The 21,287-nt window shown below is 39.7% G+C and overlaps 2 protein-coding genes across 10 annotated transcripts; both read right to left on the bottom strand.

The window, feature by feature from the left end:
• Positions 1-127: 127 nt before the first annotated feature.
• HNRNPD (heterogeneous nuclear ribonucleoprotein D) lies at positions 128-10,683 on the bottom strand. Of its 5 annotated transcripts, none has more exons than XM_007428721.4 (8): positions 10,280-10,683; positions 6,647-6,815; positions 6,282-6,443; positions 5,316-5,447; positions 4,228-4,327; positions 3,088-3,234; positions 1,675-1,772; positions 128-1,368 (listed from the first exon to the last, which is right to left on the bottom strand). In XM_007428721.4, the coding sequence occupies exons 1-7, from the start codon at positions 10,486-10,488 to the stop codon at positions 1,705-1,707; spliced, it is 987 nt and encodes a 328-aa protein (XP_007428783.2). In that variant the 5' UTR covers positions 10,489-10,683; the 3' UTR covers positions 128-1,368; positions 1,675-1,704. The 5 variants fall into 5 exon arrangements, with proteins under 5 accessions (XP_007428783.2, XP_007428784.2, XP_007428785.1 ...); XM_007428722.4 differs by having other exon boundaries at positions 128-460; XM_007428723.4 differs by adding an exon at positions 7,459-7,553 and having other exon boundaries at positions 128-1,772; positions 10,280-10,392.
• A 2,292-nt stretch (positions 10,684-12,975) lies between these two features.
• Positions 12,976-20,633, bottom strand: HNRNPDL (heterogeneous nuclear ribonucleoprotein D like). 5 transcript variants are annotated; one of them, XR_015794633.1, is made up of 9 exons: positions 20,404-20,633; positions 16,985-17,153; positions 16,717-16,878; positions 15,975-16,106; positions 15,767-15,881; positions 15,310-15,477; positions 14,727-14,819; positions 14,248-14,352; positions 12,976-13,556 (listed from the first exon to the last, which is right to left on the bottom strand). XR_015794633.1 is itself a non-coding variant. In XM_025166949.2 (8 exons), the coding sequence occupies exons 1-7, from the start codon at positions 20,529-20,531 to the stop codon at positions 14,749-14,751; spliced, it is 945 nt and encodes a 314-aa protein (XP_025022717.1). In that variant the 5' UTR covers positions 20,532-20,633; the 3' UTR covers positions 12,976-14,352; positions 14,727-14,748. The 5 variants fall into 5 exon arrangements, 3 of the variants coding, with proteins under 3 accessions (XP_025022717.1, XP_007428787.1, XP_087989260.1); XR_015794632.1 differs by having other exon boundaries at positions 14,248-14,819; XM_025166949.2 differs by having other exon boundaries at positions 12,976-14,352.
• Between the last annotated feature and the right edge of the window lie 654 nt (positions 20,634-21,287).

The following is a 21,287-nucleotide window of genomic DNA, read 5'->3' as shown; positions in this document are numbered from 1 at the left end:
TGCCCCTGGTGCCCACACTGTGAAGATTTAACCATTTTTTACTAGTCAGATACAACCTTTCATGAAAGACAGAAAACAGTCAAATTTCCAATAGCCTTCTTCGTTCCTGAGAAAAATAAATCCAGTGCACATTTATACAAAAAGATTTATTAAAAAACCAGTAAGACACTACTACATCATGACACTGTCACACTGGGTTTTTAAACACAAGACTTGCTCTACAATACTTGGGAACAAAATGGGAGTGGGGCATAAATCAAATTGATTCTTAAGCATAGCAATTAAAAAATAAGACGGTGAAACAATTCTGTTGCAATGAGAGTGCAATCAAACGTCAGAGGGACCAACATCTTACTTTCAATTCAGTGACTTGATACAAAAATGTTTAGTTTGACTGCAGTTAGCAGGCAGCATGAGCCACCTCAAAATGAATCTTCCAATGAGAATACTGCTTGTCCACCTAGAGAGAAAGAAAAAGAAAGTCAGTTTGTGAAGACCAACAACTGCAGCCAAAGTTTACAGAAAGTGTTTAGATAGCCCTATTTCCCACTATGTAAATATTGTATCAACATTAATCAAATATGCTTTTTATATTAAAGCTGAACAGGAGAGTCCATGAGCTGGAAATCCACATGTGCACCACTGTTTGAAAAAGGATCTTTCCACATCTGAAATTACTCAAGAAATATTTATTTCACAAAATGCCGTAAAGCATCTCCAAAAACCCTTAATGCTCAACCACCACTAGTTAGTAGTAGTGTGGTCAGTGACTATTTTGGCCCAAGACCATTGTTAAAGAGTTATGCTGGCCAGCTAAACAGTACTACTTGTCCATTAAAAGAAATGCAATAAGGAGAAAGAGTTAACAGTCTACTATAAGTAGTAAATAGGGGTGTGTGTATGTATATATAGGTATATATTGAAAAGTTAAGAGAAGTTGTCACAACAGGACTTCAGCTCAAGAACATCTTGCAATTACTGCTACACAGTGTCTATAAAAATGGGAAAAGCAAGCATTAAAATAGATTAATAAAATATAAAATTAATACTGGAAAATCCAGAGACAAGCTGTATCCTTAGAAGAACAAACAGTTAAAATTATTCAGTAAGCTGACGTATTTAACCATTACTGGGCCTGTAAAAAATGCATTAAAATTATATTACAAGTAGTTTGTTTTACAAGCAAAGAAATAAGTGAAGGCAAAGCTTGAAGTATCCATTTTATTATAATGCTGATACAGGATGTTGGAAGAGACCATACCAAACGGCAGCATTCGAGAGCGTGAGCATCTCGTACCCTGTCCGCATTGAGCGGGCCTGTGAGAATCGGGAAGTCAGCGCGACACAGGGCCTGCAAGGAAGTTCCCGCTGGCGGGTACAAACAAGGTATAATATCAGAGTTAGTAGGCAATACTATTTCGCTGCAATTCCTTAATTTGTACCCATTAGCAGTACTTTACCTGTTAACTTTATTGACTTGTTAATATATAGGGCAAAAGGTAAAAGCTTAAGAGGACCTGTGTTACTTATCTTCAAAGTCATTATGTTATATTACGGTAAGCACTTCTGGGTGCTGTAAAATTTTAAAACATTATTACAGTATCTTACACAATGTTTTTGAAAGCTACTATTAATTACAAAGTTAGAATGCAGCTTTGCAAATGCAGAACATACCTGTCTGTTATAGGCTGCAAATGGAATAATTTAGTACGGTTTGTAGCTATTTTGATGGCCTCCTCGCCGAGATACCTTCCCATAACCACTCTGCTGATCTAAATAAAAAGTTCAGGTGTAAGGCTCAAAAGACTGAAGAAGCTACTGTGAAACATCCATTTCTTTTGTAAAAGATTAGAACCACCAGGAAACCTCTTCATATTATATTAAAATTACAAACCTATCTAAAACAGATATAAATCTATCGAAGTAATTTATTAAATAATCATGACTGCCAAAATAAAAATCAAGAGTATTGAATTAAAAAAAAAAAAGGTACTCCAGCAATACTTCTTCCAGAAGCAGGTAGCAATAATGACAGAAGCTGAGTCTTAACTATTTCCTCATATAAAAGGGAAGCGCTAGTGACATACTTGATTAGCACCATACTGTAGGGAAATCAACTGCTGTTAGAAACTCCAAAAACTTCTAGAAGTGTCTTTATAAATGCCTGTATGGACTGTGTAAGGAATGCTGCCTACTGTTCTAGCTTCAAGTTATACTGACTTATGAATAGATACACCAGCTTTCTGCCCCAGCTGGCATGCTTCTCCAATCCTTTCAGTGTCCCTTAGCAATTTTTGTGCAAGATACTGCAAAGGTGCAAAGAGCAAGACAGGAAAAAAGTGAGGAAGAAAAGGAATTAAAAGCAGCGGGGCTCTGGTACTGATATATCGTGAGAATTGCTCCGTAGCAATCAGCAGCTGAAAGCTGAAAATTCTTCAAACTGGAACTATGGGATTCCACTAGCAAAGTTGTCAGCTTTCATTTCCTTGGACAGATGTTTTCCAACACAGAGTCCAGTATCTTCTGTTCAGATGCTATTCAGCCATTTTCAATTGCCCACAGAAGAGCACGTTCCATCTTTTGAAAAGCCAATCGCTACAAGCACAATGTCTTTGTTGTTGTTTTAAATAACAGCAAAACTGCAAAACATTCTGTGCATGGAGCAGCTCCTTTCAGATGATCCACGTCCAGAATGAAACACAGGCGTTCCAGGCAAGAGTGTTCCAGGGAGAAGGGGGAGGAAGCCAAGACAGCAGTGGTGGCAGTCTGCAGTGGCTGAACAGAGATAGGGAAAGGAGGCCCCTGAGAAAATTGGTGAGTAGGCAATGCACAGGCCATGCGGAGTAGCTGGGGAACAAGAGGTGAGAAACACCAGGCTTATCCGTATCAGCCAACATGACCCCTCCAGATCTTGTTTCATGCAAACCCCAGAACCATCCAAATGTTTTAGTTCTCCTGAGCCACAGCTGACCCAGAATGCTTTGGTAGAACTTTTGGAACTCAATGTGTTCTAGGTTTGAAATAAGACTGTTTCCCATTTATTGACACCCCAACAATACATCAAGATAAATTTTGCTCTATACGTACTACTATAATCTCCATATCCATAATAGTTATTGTAGCCAGTGTAGTCATATCCTCCATAGCCTCCATAACCTTGACTGTTGTATCCATAGTTGCCATACCCCTGATTCCAATAATTACTGTATCCTGGGTTCCAGCTTTGACTGGGGCCTACAACAAAATTAAGAGCAGAATTACAGCAAGAAAACGGAAACAAATCAAAGGTTTGACCTGATAATATCAATCACATTCAAGCAAATTCCCTTGAAATCAGTAAGTTTTTGTTTCCAAACATACAAACGTAAATTTGTACATTACACACATTTGATGCTAACTATGGTTAAGCCATGCACCTTTCAGCTCAGGTACCAAATAACACGTCAAAAGATTCCCAGCCAAAGTTTGCTGATCAGTTGACACCTGAGCAGAAATTCCAGCCACCTTTGTTGCAGCAAGCTGCTTCATACTTCCTTTTCTTCTTTGACACTTTTAAAAAAATCTGAAAAATCTCAACCAACCTTCTCTTACTACTCTATTTCCATTTTATTATTTGGGGGGGTGGGGTGGCAGGGCATAGGGAAGCCTAGACAATCAACCCATTCTGCAGGTACTCCAGCCTCCCAACAGCCCAAAAAGGGGAGCTAACTGGTTTGAGCCAACCCTCACCTGTCTGGGTACAGACAACATGCAGGGAAGGAATTCAGATAAAGAGGGACAATAAATCATAGTTTCTGATGCTGGCTAAGGCACTTCTCATTGACATAATTTTACCCGTGGCATGGATACTGACATCATGCTTAACTATAACATGGTTTAAAATGCTGTACAAAAACAATTCATGTGTTTAATTTCAGGCAAGCCAATTAGGGACTTTTGTGGTGCAGCAGCAACTAGATCACATTGTGCCACACGTGTAGGTATGTTACATAACTTTCCCAGCTGTTCAAAAATATCCCTCCAGCAGTCCCTTCTCAAATTTGAAAAAAAATGGCACACAAATTAATGTCTTCATCTAGACACTTCATCTAGTGGCCGAGTTTTAAGTTTGGTGAAAACTGTAAAGAACCGTGAAGCGTGTGCTTGATAAAAAGTTCAAAACACTCAGACGTTTGGAAAAGATTCCCTTCCAGCAGATGTTGGCATTTTTTAAATGCAGAAACTTACCTCCACCTCGGCCACGGGCTCTTCCAGCAAATCCCCCTCGAGTTCCCCACTGCTGTTGCTGCTGATACTGCTCTTTTGACATTGCTACTTTTATTTCACACTGAAATATTTAAAAAAAAATAAACTGAACACATATTTTGATATTTTTGTGAAGTGTTAATTATTACTCCACATTATAATCTTTATCAATTACTTAAATGCTTCTATATTCATTGGGAAAGGCAAAGCAAAATATACTTCATGTGATTTGTCAGTACAATTTTTAAAATTTTACAGCACAAATAATGCAAATTTGGTAGAAGACATTTAGCATCAAATACAAGTTCCCTCAATACTGTGGTAAGAATTATGTTTCACTAGTACATCAATACATATTCTGGGTCAATATTTATCTGGTTTAATATTTTTTTTTAACTGGCAAAACCTTCTTATTAAATGTCTGCTTTTGAAACTAACTTAATTTCACCAAATAATATAAGCTCCAAATACAGGAGCAAAAAACAAATTATTTTAAAAAGCAAGAAAACACCATTACTAAGACAATGATAACCCATGTAACATACACTTTTTAAAATTACTATTACCATTATTAAACTATTTCAAATCAGAAGCAATTAGAAATCCAGTGACTCTTATTGAAACAAAAAATTAGACTACATGACACGTACACACACACACACACACAATAATAATATATCCTATGACACATGGGAGAAAAAATGTTGCAATACAGAGCACCTCTTATTAACTGTTTCCCCTTCTGAAAAATGTGTAATTCTTTCAAGTCTATCAAATCATTATTAGGTATGAATTTGCTGTATTGATTAAACAAAGATCCAATAAATGAGCTTGTAATTAATCACTGATAATGATTCCAAACTATTTGTTCACCAAAAAGAGGGTTTTGAGAAGCATGCAACAGATGCATCACACTTGTTACAAGTGTAGCTTCATCCAAGGAATCCACACCAGCCTCTCCATTTGTGTTCTCTCCTGTCTATACTTCAATCTTCAAAGCACTGACCTGAACAAAACCAGGATTCGCTTTCTAAAAAGAAGGCGTTTTGGAATCATAGCTTGAAACATACTTTACTAAGACCAACGTTATGATATTTTTTCTCCATGATTTTCTTCACTGGTTCTTCATCTTTGAAAGTAATGAAGCAAAATCCTCGGCGCTTATTGGTTTTGTTGTCCATAGGAAGTTCTATTGATTCCACCTGATTAAGAAATATAACAAACAAGATTGATAGAAATCAGTTATTATATGGTTCTAGTTTTTATCAAGGTTAATAGTAATTTATTAATTAAAATTAAGCAAATATTATACTAAATAATCTGAAGAAACTTCCTATTAGCCCATTTACTGAGAATATTTTTATACTGCTCGCTATACATGGACTTTTATTTATTTACAAGAGTACACATAAAATTGGTAACCACTAAAATCAATACAAAATCCAACTCAGCATCCCTATAAATCAATATGTCTACGCACTAGGAAAAGACAGCTCTTAAGGATATATACTCCTTATTTTACTTTTACAGAAAAGATGTCTGAAGTTTTACCTGTCTCTGCAAAACTTTCTATTTACATTTAATTTGAAATGCTCTGTCCATGTAATTAGAATTGCTACTATATTGAAATAAGTGCAGTTCCCCTCTCTGTTCAACTCAGCGCTAAAACTCCTGTTGATTTCAGTGAAGCTGGCATTACCTTACAGCTCTGGAAATTATCACCAATACAAACATGACATTCTAAACGGTGACAGATCAACATTTAAATTGACTTCTGGGAAAAAAAGTAAGGGATCCCAAGAAGCATCTGGTTTATGATAACTTACACTTTAGGGATTATGAAGACTATGCACTCTGTGCCCTCAGATTGAGGACAAGATTAAAACTGACACTTACATAAACAGGTGTGAATCAAGTAGTCAAACCAACACTCAGAACAAATGTAAGTTGTTTTCTTCTTCTGAAGTATTTTACTGATTCAAATATTTAAATCATTAAGAATTCTTTAACTAGGACATGGGCAACAATTAACTTACCTCACCAAAACCTCCAAAATACTCCCTTATTTTCTCTTCTGGTGTATCTGGAGACAAGCCACCCACAAAAATCTTTTTCACTGGCTCTTTTGTTTTCATTGCTTTAGCTCTTTTGGGATCAATCACTTTGCCATTCAGTTTGTGCTCTTTCTGATCCATGACCTGAAAACAATTTCCTTTTTTTAAAAAAACGAGCTTTACAAAATAAAACAAATTAACTTTTCATGACTATAATGCAAACCACTGATGCCTGTTCGTTTGTACTATCTCAAAATTAACAGAACCTCAAAAAACTTGCACATATTTGCATTTTTTCATTACTGATATGTGCTTGTCTAATTAGAAATAAATAAAAACATGCTTACCTTGTCCACACTCTCAGATTCTTTGAACAGCACAAAACCAAAGCCTCTTGACCGCCCTGTGATAGGGTCTAACTTCAGGGTGCAATCTACAACTTCACCAAATTTTGTGAAGTAATCCTTAAGATCCTTCTTTGTAGTATCCCAGCTAAGGCCTCCGATGAACATTTTTCTGTAGACACAATTGAGTTTAAAGCTGTAAATTGTCAACACTATACCCTTAACTTACCACGATATGTCAGAAATATACCTGATTTGACTTTAAGGTTCCAAGATTACAAAAATGTTTTGAAATAAACAATTCATGTTCACAATCACTTTCTGTGACCTAATGTGCACTAGAAAAATAAACAGAGTGTCTGGAATATATTAATTATCTTAATATCTAACTTAAGAGAAATAAGCATATATGGAATCTAGCAGTGGCCATAGACACACACACAAACCCCACTGATTCTATCAGTGAAACTTGGGAGGGGGTGATTCACACCACAGATCTTACTCTTCAAAATCTGCTCTGGCTTGAGGCTGATCTGCAGATGGAAATAGTTCCATCAGACTGGCATTACTGCATGAAGAGAAAACTAGCAAAGGAAAAGCCCCACGCAAGTAACCTAAGCCTAATTGCTTTCAATCAGCCTGAAAGGCTCTCTTCAGAAGAGGTTACTCATAGTATTTTTTTTACTTAAGTAGCAAAGCTAATCAGAATACTATCCTAACAGCAAAGCCCCATTCCTTCCTCCTTTCTGCTAACTGACAGTCCAAGCTAAAACCCGCTCAATAGCCTAAAATACTTCCCATAGCTAGAAGCTTACCTACATAAGATAAAGTAGTGCTGCCACCTTGGCATGGAAGTGACCACACAACTGGCTGGCTCTGCTTACATGTCATATCCAAGGCTGCTTTTACTCTATTGCAACAAAACAAAGTGATGGGGTTTCTTAGACCTTAGTGCAAACACAAGTGATTTTGTCTGAATGCATATCAAAATAAAATTTGCACCAAGTTTAAAAATAGTAGTAATGATATATCAGCTTCAGTCTCATGACTTTGAAAGTGAATATATCTTTGTCGCTGTTAGAACTGTGTACAAACTATACAGAATGGTACAGAATCTGCTAATCAATCAATATGGATTGTCAAGTTTTCAGAATTCATTGTCATGAATTATCTTTATAATTCCATATGCTATAGCAAGGAGAATTTTCATGTAATATAACATTGATATTACTACAATAGATCTCTGTCACATAAAGTACCTAGCAGCAATCTCCAAAATGATAAGTAGGGACATGTTCAGCCACTCCCTGCATAGCAATGCCAGACAAAAAAAAATTATAATCAGGAAACTACTGAATATATCGTATATTCAAGTTTCCCAAACAGACCAAAATGTGTGTGTGTGCAGGGGGCGACGGGACTGAAATGTGAAGATATAAATACTGAAGAAAAAAACCATAATTATCTCTACTTCAAAACAGCATACTAAAGTCTTGTTTAGAAGGCTGCCCCTTCTCTTCCCAGCAAACACCATGGAATTCCTTATCTTAAGTTTGCACCTTATACTCTAGCACTTGGCTTGCAACACGTGATGATATATGCGTAACTGTTGACAGAATGCGCCATATTTGGGCTGAATGAACTTTTACATGGAAAAATTAACATTTTCAGAAGTGGGTCATGCAAAAAGAACCAGCTGACACATATTTAAGTTAAAACAAATAAGCACATTTGTTAGATAAACGGGCATCATTCCAAAGGCAGATAACCAGATGCATGTTTGAAAGCAGGGACTCATGGCTACCAGTGGCCAATGGAGCACCCCTCAGAATTAAAATCTGGGGCCTCTGATGAAAGCTTGGGAATTTAAGCAGAGAAACCAGAGCCTCTGGCTTTCCAGAGGCTTATGACAGAACAGGAGAAATCAGCTTAGGGAGAGGGGAAAACCAAGAGATAAAAATAGCATCTTAAGCTTCAGCAAGGCTTAAGGTCTCTCAACCGTTAAAAACCATCCCCAGAAGTTAAAAAAGAAATTACCCTAACCTATTCTAATACCATAACATCTCCAGCCATATCTTTGTGGCCCTAGAGACCAAATAACAGTGTTGCCTTCTTTCCCCCAACCTTCAGTAATTGTATGTTGGTTAAAGACTTGGGGGGGGGGGACACACATTAAAAGTGACAAAAGTGCTAAGTGAGCTATTGGACTTCTTATGTTGTAAGCAATTCCACACTGAATTGAAGGAGTAGATTCCTTCCCTTTAAGATAATCAATTCCTTAATAGATTCCTTCCCTTTCAATAGATTCCTTCCCTTTCTTAACTACTTAAAGATTATGTTTTCAAATACACCAAAAAAGTGTATATTTACGAGACTGATACAGTACAACTGACCTGTGTATTTCAAATAGAACATGCAAATCATATGCAATATCTGAACAGCTTTTTTTTTTTTAATTAATGCACTACTTTTGGTTGCACTAAAACAGGGTTTTTCAAAGGGCTTTTCCACTAGATCCTGAAAGGATTCTGCGACAGACTAAAGGGGGAAAAAAGTTCACTCAAACACAGCCAATTTCTTATCACTAGAGCTTTGCCTCTTGATTCGGGGTTCTGATAACAGTATTTAAAGCAGGTTCTGCAGCCTAAAAAAGTTTGCAAACCTCTGCATTAGAGAACCAAACCTATATATTGTACTACATACAAAACATGAAGTTATTCTTCTCACATTGGGTGCCCTCCAGGTATTAATAACCAACCATGCTAACAACAAAATCAAAAGTCGAAGGATCAACATTAGGATCTAGGTGTTTGCATTCGTCAATGCCTGCCTTTCATGTGTTCATTAATCTACATTTCACTTTAAAAAACACATTCAAATTCAATCCCCAAGTCTAAAGCAAGCCTTTCAGATTCTCCTCCTGAAACTAAGACGAAAGCTATACGATTTCTCTAGTGCTATAAACTAGCAGTATATCCCACAATACATTTTTGTGGCTGCATACATGTCCCTTTACCAACAAAAAGCTTCCCCCCCCCGCTCATCCGGCAAATCATTCTATGTTCTTTCCACCTCTGTCACACGTTACTCCAGATTAGATTTTGCTTCTGGCCCAGAGGTGGCACATGAAGTAATAATAGCGTGCCATTCGCTACTTGAGACCACAAGTATGAGGCTTCGGCTACCGCTAACCTGCCTTAGTTCGGCGACCTCTACCCTCCCACTCAGGATGCGCTGACGGCGGCCGAGCGCGCGGAGGGCGAAGCGGCTTGCGAACGTCGCGGCCTAAAACACGGCCCGAGCAATTCCTTCGAAGGGTCGACTCCCCCATGCCAGCGGCGCCCGACCTCCCCGCGCCTCAGCCGCCCAAGTTCGGCGCGCTTATTCCAAGGGTCGCTTGAAGCCATCGGAGAAGGGGGGGGGGAGAGGAAGGAAGGAAGGAAGGAAGGAAGGAAGGAAGGAAGGAAGGAAGGAAGGAAGCGCTGCCAGCGGCGGCGTGTTTCCTGCAAGAGGCGATCGCCGAGGGCGGGCACGGCGCCACAGCTGCCTCGATCTCCTCTCCGGGCCGCCCGCCACCTTCTGCGCCTTCGGGGAACCGCCTCGCGGAAACGGGGGGAAAGGAGGCCGCCCGCTTACCCTTCATCCTCCTCGTTCTTGCTCGCGTCGATTTTGGCTCCCTCCGATTCGCCTGAGCCGCCGCCGCCGCCCCCTCCTCCTTCCCCTCCTCCTCCTCCCTCGGCCCCTTCTGCGCCGTTGCCGCCGGGAGCCACGATCCCTTCGAGCTGCTCAGCCTCCTCCGAAGCCTCCACCACCGCTTCATCTCCGGCAAACTGGTCGTCCGACATGGGGGCCGCTGTAGAGACTCGGGTGGCCGATCTCAAGGGGGGTAAATATATGCCGCCGTAGGGGAAAGGCGGGATCCACAGGGGCCGAGGCTCCGGCTACGAGGAAGATCGGGCTCCCGCTTATTTCCTCCTTTCTCGCACTTTAATGGCGCCGCCTCGCTGATTCCGATCTAAAATGGCTGACGGAAAGAATGCGGCGGCGCGGTCACGTGAGCGAGGGCCCCGTTTCCTCGCGCGCATTTCCTCTCCGCACGCTTATTGGTTAGCGCATCATAGAGGCAGGTTGCTAGAGCGACCTTTCTCGAGCAGAACCACCCTGGGTCTTTCTGTTCCAAGTTGCCCCTTCTAACCCTTTACAGTATAGTATTGTAGTTTCCTTACCCCATTCTCTAGTGGTTTCTCAACCTTGGCCGCTTGTAGATGTGTGGACTTCGGCTCCCAAAGTTCCCCTGCCAGCATGTTGAGAAACATTACTCCAGACATTAAAAAATGGGAATGTTTTGTCCAAGACTCAGAAATACTGTATTGCTATTGTGTGCGCGCACATTGAAGGAGTCACTTCTGACTCCTAGAGAAAAGACTCCAGGAAGAAATCACTCAGCTGCAAAAAAAAAAAAAAATCTTTCAAACTACCCTTTAACCTTGCGTGTTTGCTAACTAATAAAGACCAACCGTCAGCATATCCACCTTCTAGGGGACTGGATTGAACAGCAGAGGATCCAAAAACAAAGCCTCCAGTTAAAAAATAACAACTTTATTACTGTGAACTGCTAGACAGATGGTATTCCAAAACTGTGCAGGGAACAGGAGACACCAAGATCAGGCAACATGCTACCTTTTGGGTGTTTTAAAAAAATAGTCCCTCATGCTGACTGTGGCAGAAGTTAGTCCAAAATATTTGGAGGCCTTTAAATGGCTTACCTCAGTTAACCACTATCTCCATGAGACAATGGTCTTTCTACAACTGATGTCCCAAAACAACTATTTTAAGTACAGAAAAATCCAAAATTTAAAGTACACACACAGAGGAACATTAGGAAAAAGAACCTATTTGGAAGTCTCTTCAACTATTGCTCCTGGCAAATCTTTTTTTTAAACTAATTATTTGCAATATTCACCAATAGATTTAGCACTTAAATCCATTTGACATCGCAGTTCTGAGTATTCAGTGGCTCTAATTTGACCTTTCATTTCCAACCGGATTAATTTTGAAGTATGAACCAAATCTCATATTTTGGACAATTTTTAGTTTTATTCATACTGAAAACATGTATTTAAAAAAATTCTTAGTTGTACTGTGTTCTATTCTTAAAATACAAGTATTGCAAAGTTTGTCTTTTCTGTTTTGTTCTAGGAATATATTTGTCCATATTTCATCAGCTACTTATGCAAGTGAAATGTTTATCAGCAAGAGTAAATAGAATCAAATTGATAATCTTTTCTATAATAATTGCATTTGTTGCAAATCGTTTCTGAAACATAGTTGAACTGTAAAATAAACTCACCAGGGCCTCAAAGTGGCCACAACTGAACCCAGTAAAGTTGCCTAATATATTTTATAATCCTGCTTCAGGTGTGGTTTTTTTTATGCATCACTTTTTTTAAGGGCAAACAGCTCCTGAAAGTGAACCCCCCTTTGAGTCAACCTGAAATCCTTATTTCTTGGATGCATCTGTGGAATTCTCTTGAAACAGTAAGAAAATGTCTGTATATTTTTTTCTTTACTTCCCAGTCAAGCCTTAAGCTCTGAGTTTCCTGGTAGTCTACCAAACGATTGATCCAGTTCAACCAGTTGCTGCCAGTTTCTGGGCAGTGTAACATTTTAAAAAATGTATAAAAGTCATTCTTAAGGTTACAGACAAAAATTAGCCTTTAAGCCTGAATGAGGTAGTTGTTTTATGCAAACTTTCCCAACTACACTAAATTTCTGTATTTGTAACAAAGACTTAAGTAATTTTAACCATTTATCAAGTTTGACAAAATCCTATTAAATGTTCTATTGAGGAAAGTGAAAAACTGTTCAAATTTAGCTGATATTAAAAAGGTGGGGATTTTTTGGTAAAAGCATGCCTTTAGGTATTTCTGCATAATCTAAGCTGTATTTTCCTCTTTATTGAAAGATTTCCCCAGCCCAATTATTTTCAGATAATCCAATTCTAGAAAACTTTTTTCAACCAACAAAGCAAAAATATTGTAGAAAACCAGCAATCCTAATTGTGCTGATTTCAGTGACGAAAGTGCTCCAATCTTACTTATCTAGAACGTTATCCTACTTCCATGAATTGGTTTTACAGTCACATTTCAGCAGCATAACCTTTGGATAGGATTAGAGACAACAAAGAAGGCCTAGTCGGCAGTACATTCTGAATATATTTTCAATTACGAGTTGTAAAAAAGCTGAACTATTTAGCAGTCAACACCTTACAAAGTTGATGACTACATATTAAGGCTTGTGTTTGCTTCTATTTTCATGTGATCACAAAGTGGTCATTTCAATGCATGGAAATTTATTTGTTATTAACAATATTTCTATACTGTGACTTCTGAAGATTCCCGGCAGTTAACAAAATTATAACAAATCATAAGGCATTACAATACAGGACACTACTCTTCTGAAAAATCATTCTATATTTGCAGCCTCCTCACTGCAATTTTCTAGTCCAGGTACATATCCGTAACACGGCACTCCAATGCTGCCGACTCCAGCATCCGTAGGAAGCACGTCAATGGAGTCCCAAAGGTTGTTTACCTCTTGCTACTATACAGCAGTGCCAAGAGTGCACCCTCAATATGCAACAGTCACAGAAGGTAAGTTTTTATTTGAGTCATTCAACAAGAAATTATACAAATAAAATTGTATAAACACAAGAACCACATTGGCATCGTAACACAGATGACAAAAGGACAAAAAAGTAAAAACCATAAAGAAAACTAGCCAGTCACTATGTACAGTCAGACACTGCTGTGTCATACACTAAAAGTCTTTTACAAAACAATCTCATGTCACGAAGACCACCCTCCAGTCAGTCCTTTTAAGTTCTGCAAGATGGCTTTGCTGTAGTCTCTACCTACAAAACCAAGACAAAATCATTATGAGACCTGTGCAACGTTTAGAAGAATTTTTAAAAGGTCCATTTTCATGAACTGCTTTAAGTCCTCTATTTATTCCTTGCTTCACTGTTAAAGATCATATGCATCTGTCAACATGAAATACTTTTTATAACCCAATTACACTTTACATCCCGGTTGTACCAGTTCAGCTCAATGATGGAGCTATGTCAAAGAACTGTAGAAACTCGGCAAAGTAGTTCTTGGTTTACTAGAAACCAAGCTGTGGAAGAATCTTTCATAGCTTCAACTGCTAACGAAAATAGAAAATGGCAATACACCAAGGAAAATTATTGTTAGCCAGGTGGTTAAAATAGAAACTGCTATTTGCACATGATCTTTAATGTTTCCAGATTTAAAAGTTCGTTTTGGTTTGTAGATTTCACTAATAGCTATAAAAGAAAAAAGCAAGCATTAAATCTTAAAGAACGAACACTTAAAATGAGGTCCACAATTGATATACAACACTAAACAGAAGGCCAAAAATGATTAAGCTGTAAAGGCATTTATGCACTTTAACTCCTGTAAAAAACCATTTTAAGTTAAGTTAAGACACTTAAATCTTCAAAGAAGATTTTTAAAAAGAAGCCAAAGTCTGAAGTTTTCCACTTTAATCTTTACGCTGGTACATGAAGTTGGAAGAGACCATACCACAGGACAGCGTTTTCTGGTGTATGCCTTGCGCTCTGCCTGCAACGTGCGACCCCCAGAGATAGACGTGGTCAGGGTGACACACGGCCTGCAAGGAAGTTCCCGCTGGCGGGTACAAACAAGGTATAATGTCAGAGTTAGAAGACAACAATCTTGTTTTGCTTAAGTTGTACCCATTTCAGTACTTTACCTGTTGGTTAACACTTCTATTAAGTTTAATTATTCGTCTACACCACCTGGCACACAAAAATGTAAGCAGAAAAACTCTTATGTTTCTCTGACATACTAAGGACGACGAACCACCTTTTACAGAGTTAAAGATCTATAGACACTTAAAACAGAAAGTTTAACAGACATTCACACAAGTTTTAATTTTTTAAAAAAACCAAGCTATCCAAGAAAAGTGATTTATTTATTTGTCTATTGATCTTTAAATTAGATTAGACGTATGGGAGGTGACACATTCACCCGATACACACCTGTTTCTTCCCAAATATTTCTTTAATATGGCTGGTAGTTGTTTTGGTGATTACCGCCACCTCGGGATGCCTTTCCGTATGTGCTTTGCTGTCCTGTTGCAAGAGAGAACATTGGCAGCCTTAGGGCCATAAGAAACTGCAGGCTGATACAACAAAAAGGCATTCTGTCAACCTAGACCTTACTATTTCAACGTTACAGAATATTCTACATTCACTATTCCTGTAAAAAGCACCTCAGAATATTGATTTAAGACATTTTATTTTATTTAGTACATCACCAAAGTGTCTCAGTGATTTACAGTAAGGCAAACTCAAAATCAGGACATTACAGACAGTTCAATTAACAGTTAAAAATATCAAGAGTTAAAAGGCTGTTCAAAAAAATGAGGTTTTAAACACTTCTTTGAAAGGTAATATAAATATTAGGTCCCTCAACTCCATAGGGAATGCATTCCAAAGAAATACACCTCCACTTCTGAATATGTACAATGATACCAACTTTCTCTGGGAAGGAAGACTGGCCAGAAAAGCAAATTAAATTGACAATACAATTACATGGAAAGTCAAATGAAAATCTTCTTACCACTGTAGTCAGCATATCCCTGGCCATAGCCATAACCTGGGTAATTATACCCAGAATAATCATATCCCCCATAGCTGCTGTAGCTTTGATCACTGTAAGGACTGTTGTAACTTCCATATCCTTGATCGTAGTAATTGTTATACCCTTGGTTCCAATTTTGGCCTTGACCTAAAATGAAGCGATTGCAGCATTAAGTCTATCATGCTTTTAAATTAATAAAAACTGAGAAGCTGCTATATGGACAAAATCTGCAAGGTACTTGCTTTATTCCTGTTGAATGTTTTTACTCTGGTATTCCAATCCAAAGCTTATATAACGCTACACCTGCCCTTTTGCATGAAGATTCACAACACAAGCAAGAATATACTTTTCCTTCATGCTGAGTTTCCCAAACTTATTTTTTTTTAATTTATATTCTTCAGCAGTTAAAATTCAAGTTATAATTTTCCATACTTACCCCTGCCACGTCCTCTGGAACCTCCACGCCCACCAGATGAAGCACCTCTGCCTCCCTTTTGTTGCTGTTGCTGCTGCCTATATACATCTTTGGGTTGTGCTACTTTGATCTCACACTAGAACAAACAAGAGTAACTTTAATACAAAATATATGAAGAATACGAAGCTAATTATCACAGCTTCTGCAAATAAGTAACAACCACGAATACCTTGCCAGAACCAATCTGATGGTATCTGCTTTCCAACAATTTCTTTACTGGTTCTTCATCCGAGTATGTGATGAAACAGAAACCTCTCCTTTCATTAGTTTTTGTGTCCATGGGAAGCTCTATATTCTCAATCTGAAAGCCACATTAAAAATAATCAATGTATTCATTCAACACGAGTTCCTTACCCACCCTGTAGCTTTCTATCCTTTCCCCCCCCCAGTACCTTCCCTTTTTAAATGATCTACCTACTGCTTTTCTTTTTTTATGCTTGGAAGGCATCATAAACTTTATGAAGTAGTTGTAGTTCACATCTTTTAAACCATTCCACAAAGTTTAGCCCTTTCACTTTTCCCATACAACCTAAACGTTTAACAAGGTCTGATATCAATTTCACCATGCTTGCATTCCCTGCCATCTTATTTCTCCCTTGATTTTCCAGTTCAGACCAAAATTACCTATTATCTTTACCTTCACAATACAATCACTAACTTACTACAAACACAACTAATGTGGTAAAAAAAAAAGCATATTCCCTCCCATCCTTCCTCAATGCAACTTTATTCCCAATTTTTGCATGCTACTATTTGCTGTGCTGTTCATTGATTTTGAACTATACAGATCAAATTAGCCAAAGAAAATGGCTAAACTCACTCAAACTGATTGCAATAAATTACATTTCTACTAGATGTTATAGTGGATAACACCTCCCCCAATATTAAATAACACATTAAATGAACTATACCTCTCCAAAACCACCAAAATACTCCTTGATTTGTTCTTCAGATGTATCTGGACTCAGTCCACCAACAAACACCTTTTTGGGGGGCTCTTTCCCTTTCAGAGCTTTTGCCCTTTTGGGATCTATTAACTTGCCATCCAACTTGTGTTCTTTCAATTCCAAGACCTAAAAAGATATTTATTTAAAATTTAGCTTCAAGAGGAAAAAATCAACACAGATGTTTGGAACTACTTAGAGACGATTCCATGGCTCCACAGAAAGGACTACATACCTTCTCAACACTGGCAGCATCTTTGAAAAGCACAAACCCAAACCCTCTTGATCTCCCTGTGACAGGATCCGTTTTTATTGTGCAATCCACTACTTCTCCAAAGCGAGACAAATACTCCGTCAAATCTTTTTTGCTTGTATCCCAGCTCAGACCACCAATGAACATTTTACTAGAATAGAGAAAAAAAGTTTCAATAACTGAAATTCATGGAAACAGTTACATTAATCTAACACAAAAAAATTAGCTAATTTGCCTCTATTCATGTACTACAACTTAATTTCATTCCATACACAAAAACAAAATTGTTATCACATCTGTGGTTGAGACACAGATTGTACTCATAAAAAAATCAAGAACCACAATTTTTAATTAAAACATTACAGGGAGAAAACAGATCCTTCAGAATGTCATCTTTCACCTGCTTTCCATCACAAAACATGTGATTTTCATGCGGAAGCCATTTAATCTTTTCCAACATTTACAAAACATGAAGATGATCCCCAATATCACCTAAAGCAGGTGAAGGAGGGAGGGGTCAACTCTCAAACAATCCAAGCCAGTTTATTAACATGTGAGTGTTATGTATGCAACACATTTTGAACATGAAACACTGTCTTAAGCCCAAAAAAAAAAAAAAATTGCTTCAACCATTCTGGAAATCTTCCAAACTCAAAGCAGCCCCATTCAACCATAAACCACTTAAAAAAAAACAACTGTGGTCCTGAACTCAGAAACTTACGCAGTCAAACAGCAGTGGCACACTTCTGATAAAAGTCAAAATAACACTTTTTGAACTCTAAACATCTGTTTGAAAACTGCAATTAGATGTTTGAAAATTCTGCGTGTCTCTACTAAATATATGATTGCAGGGAACAGAACCAATCTCAGAAATTATCCCCTTCTGCTAATTAACACTTGGAAGTTTTTAAAAACAGTTTTTTACATCTAAGAGCAATTCTGTATATATTCTGAAATTATGGCAAACAATCCAACTCCATACACAAAATATTGAGCATGTTTGAGAAGGTCAATGGATTTCAGTGGGATTTTTTCCTAAATAAATGTAAAGTGGGTGCTATTCCTGAATTAAAGCAGTTCAATAAGGTAACAAAAATTCTCTATTTGATTTACTGCCACCACAAGGGCTACTGATGTAACTAGAGATCAAGAAAAGTAAGAAAAAAATGGATTACTTCAATATTGTTGAAAAAACTCTGAAATGCAACAGATTCCAAGGAAATAGATTTTAAAAAGCATTAAAAACTTGCACACAATTTATTCTAAGTTATATCACATCACATCCTCCTATAAAATCAGAATATAGTATTGTACACATGAACTATTACAAACCCCAAATACAAAGTTATTTTGCAAATTATCACTTTCATTCTTCATTCTCATAGTATGCTCCACTTTTTGTTCATGAACTCAAGACACTCCCCTCCTCCCATTTTCCCCCACAACAGCAACCCTATGAGTTAAATGGGAGAGTCAAAGCCACTCAGTGAGCTTCTATGGTTGAGAGTGAAGTAGACCTTAGGTCTTCTTAGTGCCAGTCTAACACCTTAACTGTTACACTGCACTGTGTAAATTCTCCTTAACCATAAACACAAACAAGCTTATAGATTTGAAGTGAAAATTCCAACTACTGTAGCTCTCTACAAAAGTGGCAGTTTCTTTTCACAAAGATCTCAGGCAAATGTTTATCTTAAATGTAATTAAAACAATTAACTGAAACAGGAAAAGTGAAAACAGAAATCTACAAAAAGCTATCAGAGCCACAAATTTTGCAGTAGGAGATAAAAGATAAGGTATAACCAGTAAGCTGTTGATTTTGCTAACAGGCCTCAATAGTGGCATCAAGTTTAGTCATAAAAACTGGAACTCCAGATACAAGAGATCAGTGCTCTTTATCCTCAAACTTTCCTATACAGAATTCCAGCATATACCAATTCTAAGCTTCACTGTATTTTTACTTCATTATTTTCTCAATGTCAGAGCAGCACACATAGTACCACTGCATTCTACCTTCACACCAACCAATCATGAATTGGCTGAAGGTACACATAACTAATCCAAGATCATTAAGAACAGACTTCACTATCCAATTCTCAAACATCAGAACACAAGAGTAAAGGTGGGCATCCTGAAACCCAGAAAAACAAGCAATCCCCAAATCTTTTTTTTTTTTTTTGCCATCCCAGAGCCCATCCTAGTCACAGCTGTGAAGAATGCCACCGCTTTGTGGCATTTTAAAGTAGAAGCACTCAAAAACTGTACTGTATCCTCTAAGAAAGGTTAAAGATCCCTCCTCTGCACCCAAAATAAGAATTCAAGCAATTTACATGTTTGATAATATACCTACTTCGCATCTTTGCTAGATCCATGGTGGCTTCCAAATGTTACACGCAGCCTGTGCCAAAACAGCTCTCTCCCTAGGCTACTCTGCCCTGCACGTGGCTAACTTTCTGTCTTTTGCAGTCTTCTAAATAACTACTCTCAAAGACACTCTTGCCTCCAATCACCCTTAGACAATCTTTCTCACTCTGCTGTAATCCAGGTACACTGGACTGAATCTCAGCTGATAATGATAAAAATATCATCTAACATACCTAGAGGCCACGCAGCTCCCCTACGCCTAGCCGACAGAAAGGAAAGCGGCAGTAAAAGTTAACTCTGATCTGAAATAGTGAACCCCTGCAACATCATCCTGGTGAAGGTGGTATGCTAGGACTTGGGGAGAAGCAGACCTAAGCTCGCTCTTAGAAATGAAAGCACATCGGGTGCCTTTCAGCCAGCCACGCTCTTAGCCACTTTACCCCGCAAGGCTTTTGTTGTGGTGAAACGCAGGCGAGAAAGAGCCTGCAGGGAAAGCAAGGCGGAGAGGAAACGAATGGAAGGGCAGCCCCAGCCTGGACCGAGAAGGATCGTGCGCGGCCCGCCTCGCTCCACAAGCACCTTCCTGCCAACTCCGCCCTCCTTCCTTCCGCCTCAGGCGTTGCCCGGCTGAGCTGGCCCCGCCCACCCCGCGAGGGCCGGCAACGCGCATTCTCGGCCGCTTAGGGCCCACCTCCACCTCCAGGCCCGCCCACTAAGCTCCTATAGGCTGCCGGTTGCGTCACGAGGCAACGATCAACCCCTTTACTGCTCCACCCATTCGGACGTGGAGACCCGCCCCCCTGCCGCGAGAAGCGGGGGGTGGAGAGACACAAAGGGAATTATAGCGGCGGGAGGTGCAACGCTCACAAGGAAAGAGCGCGATCACGTGGCAGCTGCCGGGCGAAAGGCCCCACTGAGGGCTCCCCGGTTACTTTTCTTACAGGCCAAAATGGCGCCCGACTCATCGGCTCTCTCTCCTCTCCTCCCCCACACTCTTTCGGCAAAGCTGTTCCGTCCCCCTGCCTGTCCTCCCTGCGTACCCGTCATCCTGCTGGTTCTTGCTGGCGTTGATCTTAGAGCCCTCGGCGAAATCTTCCTGGCCGCCGCCGCCGGAGCCTGTGTTGTTGTTATTGTTATTGCTACTGCCGTAGTCGGTGTTCTCCTCCATAGCGGGAACGGGCCGAGGGGGAAAAAAAGCGCGCGCACGGACGCAAGAAAAGGATTGAGTGCGCGGTCCGAACCGAGTATTAAAATGGCGGCCGTAACAAGAGATCCGGGCAGAGCCTGCGCTGCGTTTATATAGGAACCAGCTCAGCCAATCAGCGCGCTCCAGCGGCGCAGGCGCAGTGCGGCTTCTGAAGGAGCGGCGGCGGGTGGAGGAATTTCGGGACTCCGCGGGGCTACCCGTGGCGGAAGGGCAGCGGCGCGGAAGCGCCTTTGTGTCTTGGGGAGCCCGAGCGCCTCCGGGACGCGTCTCTTTACCTAGGACTGAAGCTTTCTGGGTCCCTGTCCGCTTCCAAGCACAGCTCCCTGAAATTGTGCCAGCCTCTCCTGCCACCCCAGCCCACCGAATGTGACAAAGCAGGGGCGAACAACAGCCCTGGGCTGAGCGTGGCTTTCACCAGGAGCCCCCAAAGCACGCAGGCTGCACGTGTGGAGGCAGGGGAGCGGGTCAGGGGCCGCGCCACGTGCATCGGGCTTAACTTGTGAACACACGCCCGTCTAACGGGGCCCTTGCGTTGGGCCGCATTGAAAGGAGCGGGGTAGCCATTGGCTTGAAAATCGGATTTTCTCTAGAAACTCTTAAGTTAGGCTCTGGAGGAAGGGGCATCGACCCCTAAGATGCAGATCTGGTCCATCCCTTCATTTTTGGTTGTTTCTGCTTTATTCCTCCTTTTTTTCCCCTTCAGTACCACTAAGTCTG

The sequence above is a fragment of the Python bivittatus genome, unplaced genomic scaffold, assembly GCF_059951505.1.
Source record: "Python bivittatus isolate LINGU-HERP-01145 unplaced genomic scaffold, Pbiv_v1 ctg000070_np1212, whole genome shotgun sequence".
Lineage (NCBI taxonomy): Eukaryota > Metazoa > Chordata > Lepidosauria > Squamata > Pythonidae > Python > Python bivittatus.
The sequence above is the reverse complement of the archived record's forward strand: the minus strand, read 5'-3'. Positions and strand labels throughout refer to the sequence as shown.

What these genes read in the sequence shown, in the direction of transcription:
- HNRNPD (XM_015888158.3), bottom strand. Translation starts at nt 10,488, where the DNA reads ATGTCGGACGACCAGTTTGCCGGAGATGAAGCGGTGGTGGAGGCTTCG. An exon ending in AAGAACGAGGAGGATGAAGG is followed by an intron (nt 6,816 to 10,279) that starts GTAAGCGGGCGG and finishes TTGTGTCTACAG; the next exon opens with AAAAATGTTCATCGGAGGCC. An exon ending in ATAACGTTGGTCTTAGTAAA is followed by an intron (nt 4,328 to 5,315) that starts GTATGTTTCAAG and finishes TAAATATTTCAG; the next exon opens with TGTGAAATAAAAGTAGCAAT.
- HNRNPDL (XM_088133134.1), bottom strand. Translation starts at nt 20,531, where the DNA reads ATGGAGGAGAACACCGACTACGGCAGTAGCAATAACAATAACAACAAC. An exon ending in ATTTTGGTGGTTTTGGAGAG is followed by an intron (nt 16,107 to 16,716) that starts GTATAGTTCATT and finishes TGTGGCTTTCAG; the next exon opens with ATTGAGAATATAGAGCTTCC. An exon ending in ATCAGATTGGTTCTGGCAAG is followed by an intron (nt 15,882 to 15,974) that starts GTATTCGTGGTT and finishes TGTTTGTTCTAG; the next exon opens with TGTGAGATCAAAGTAGCACA.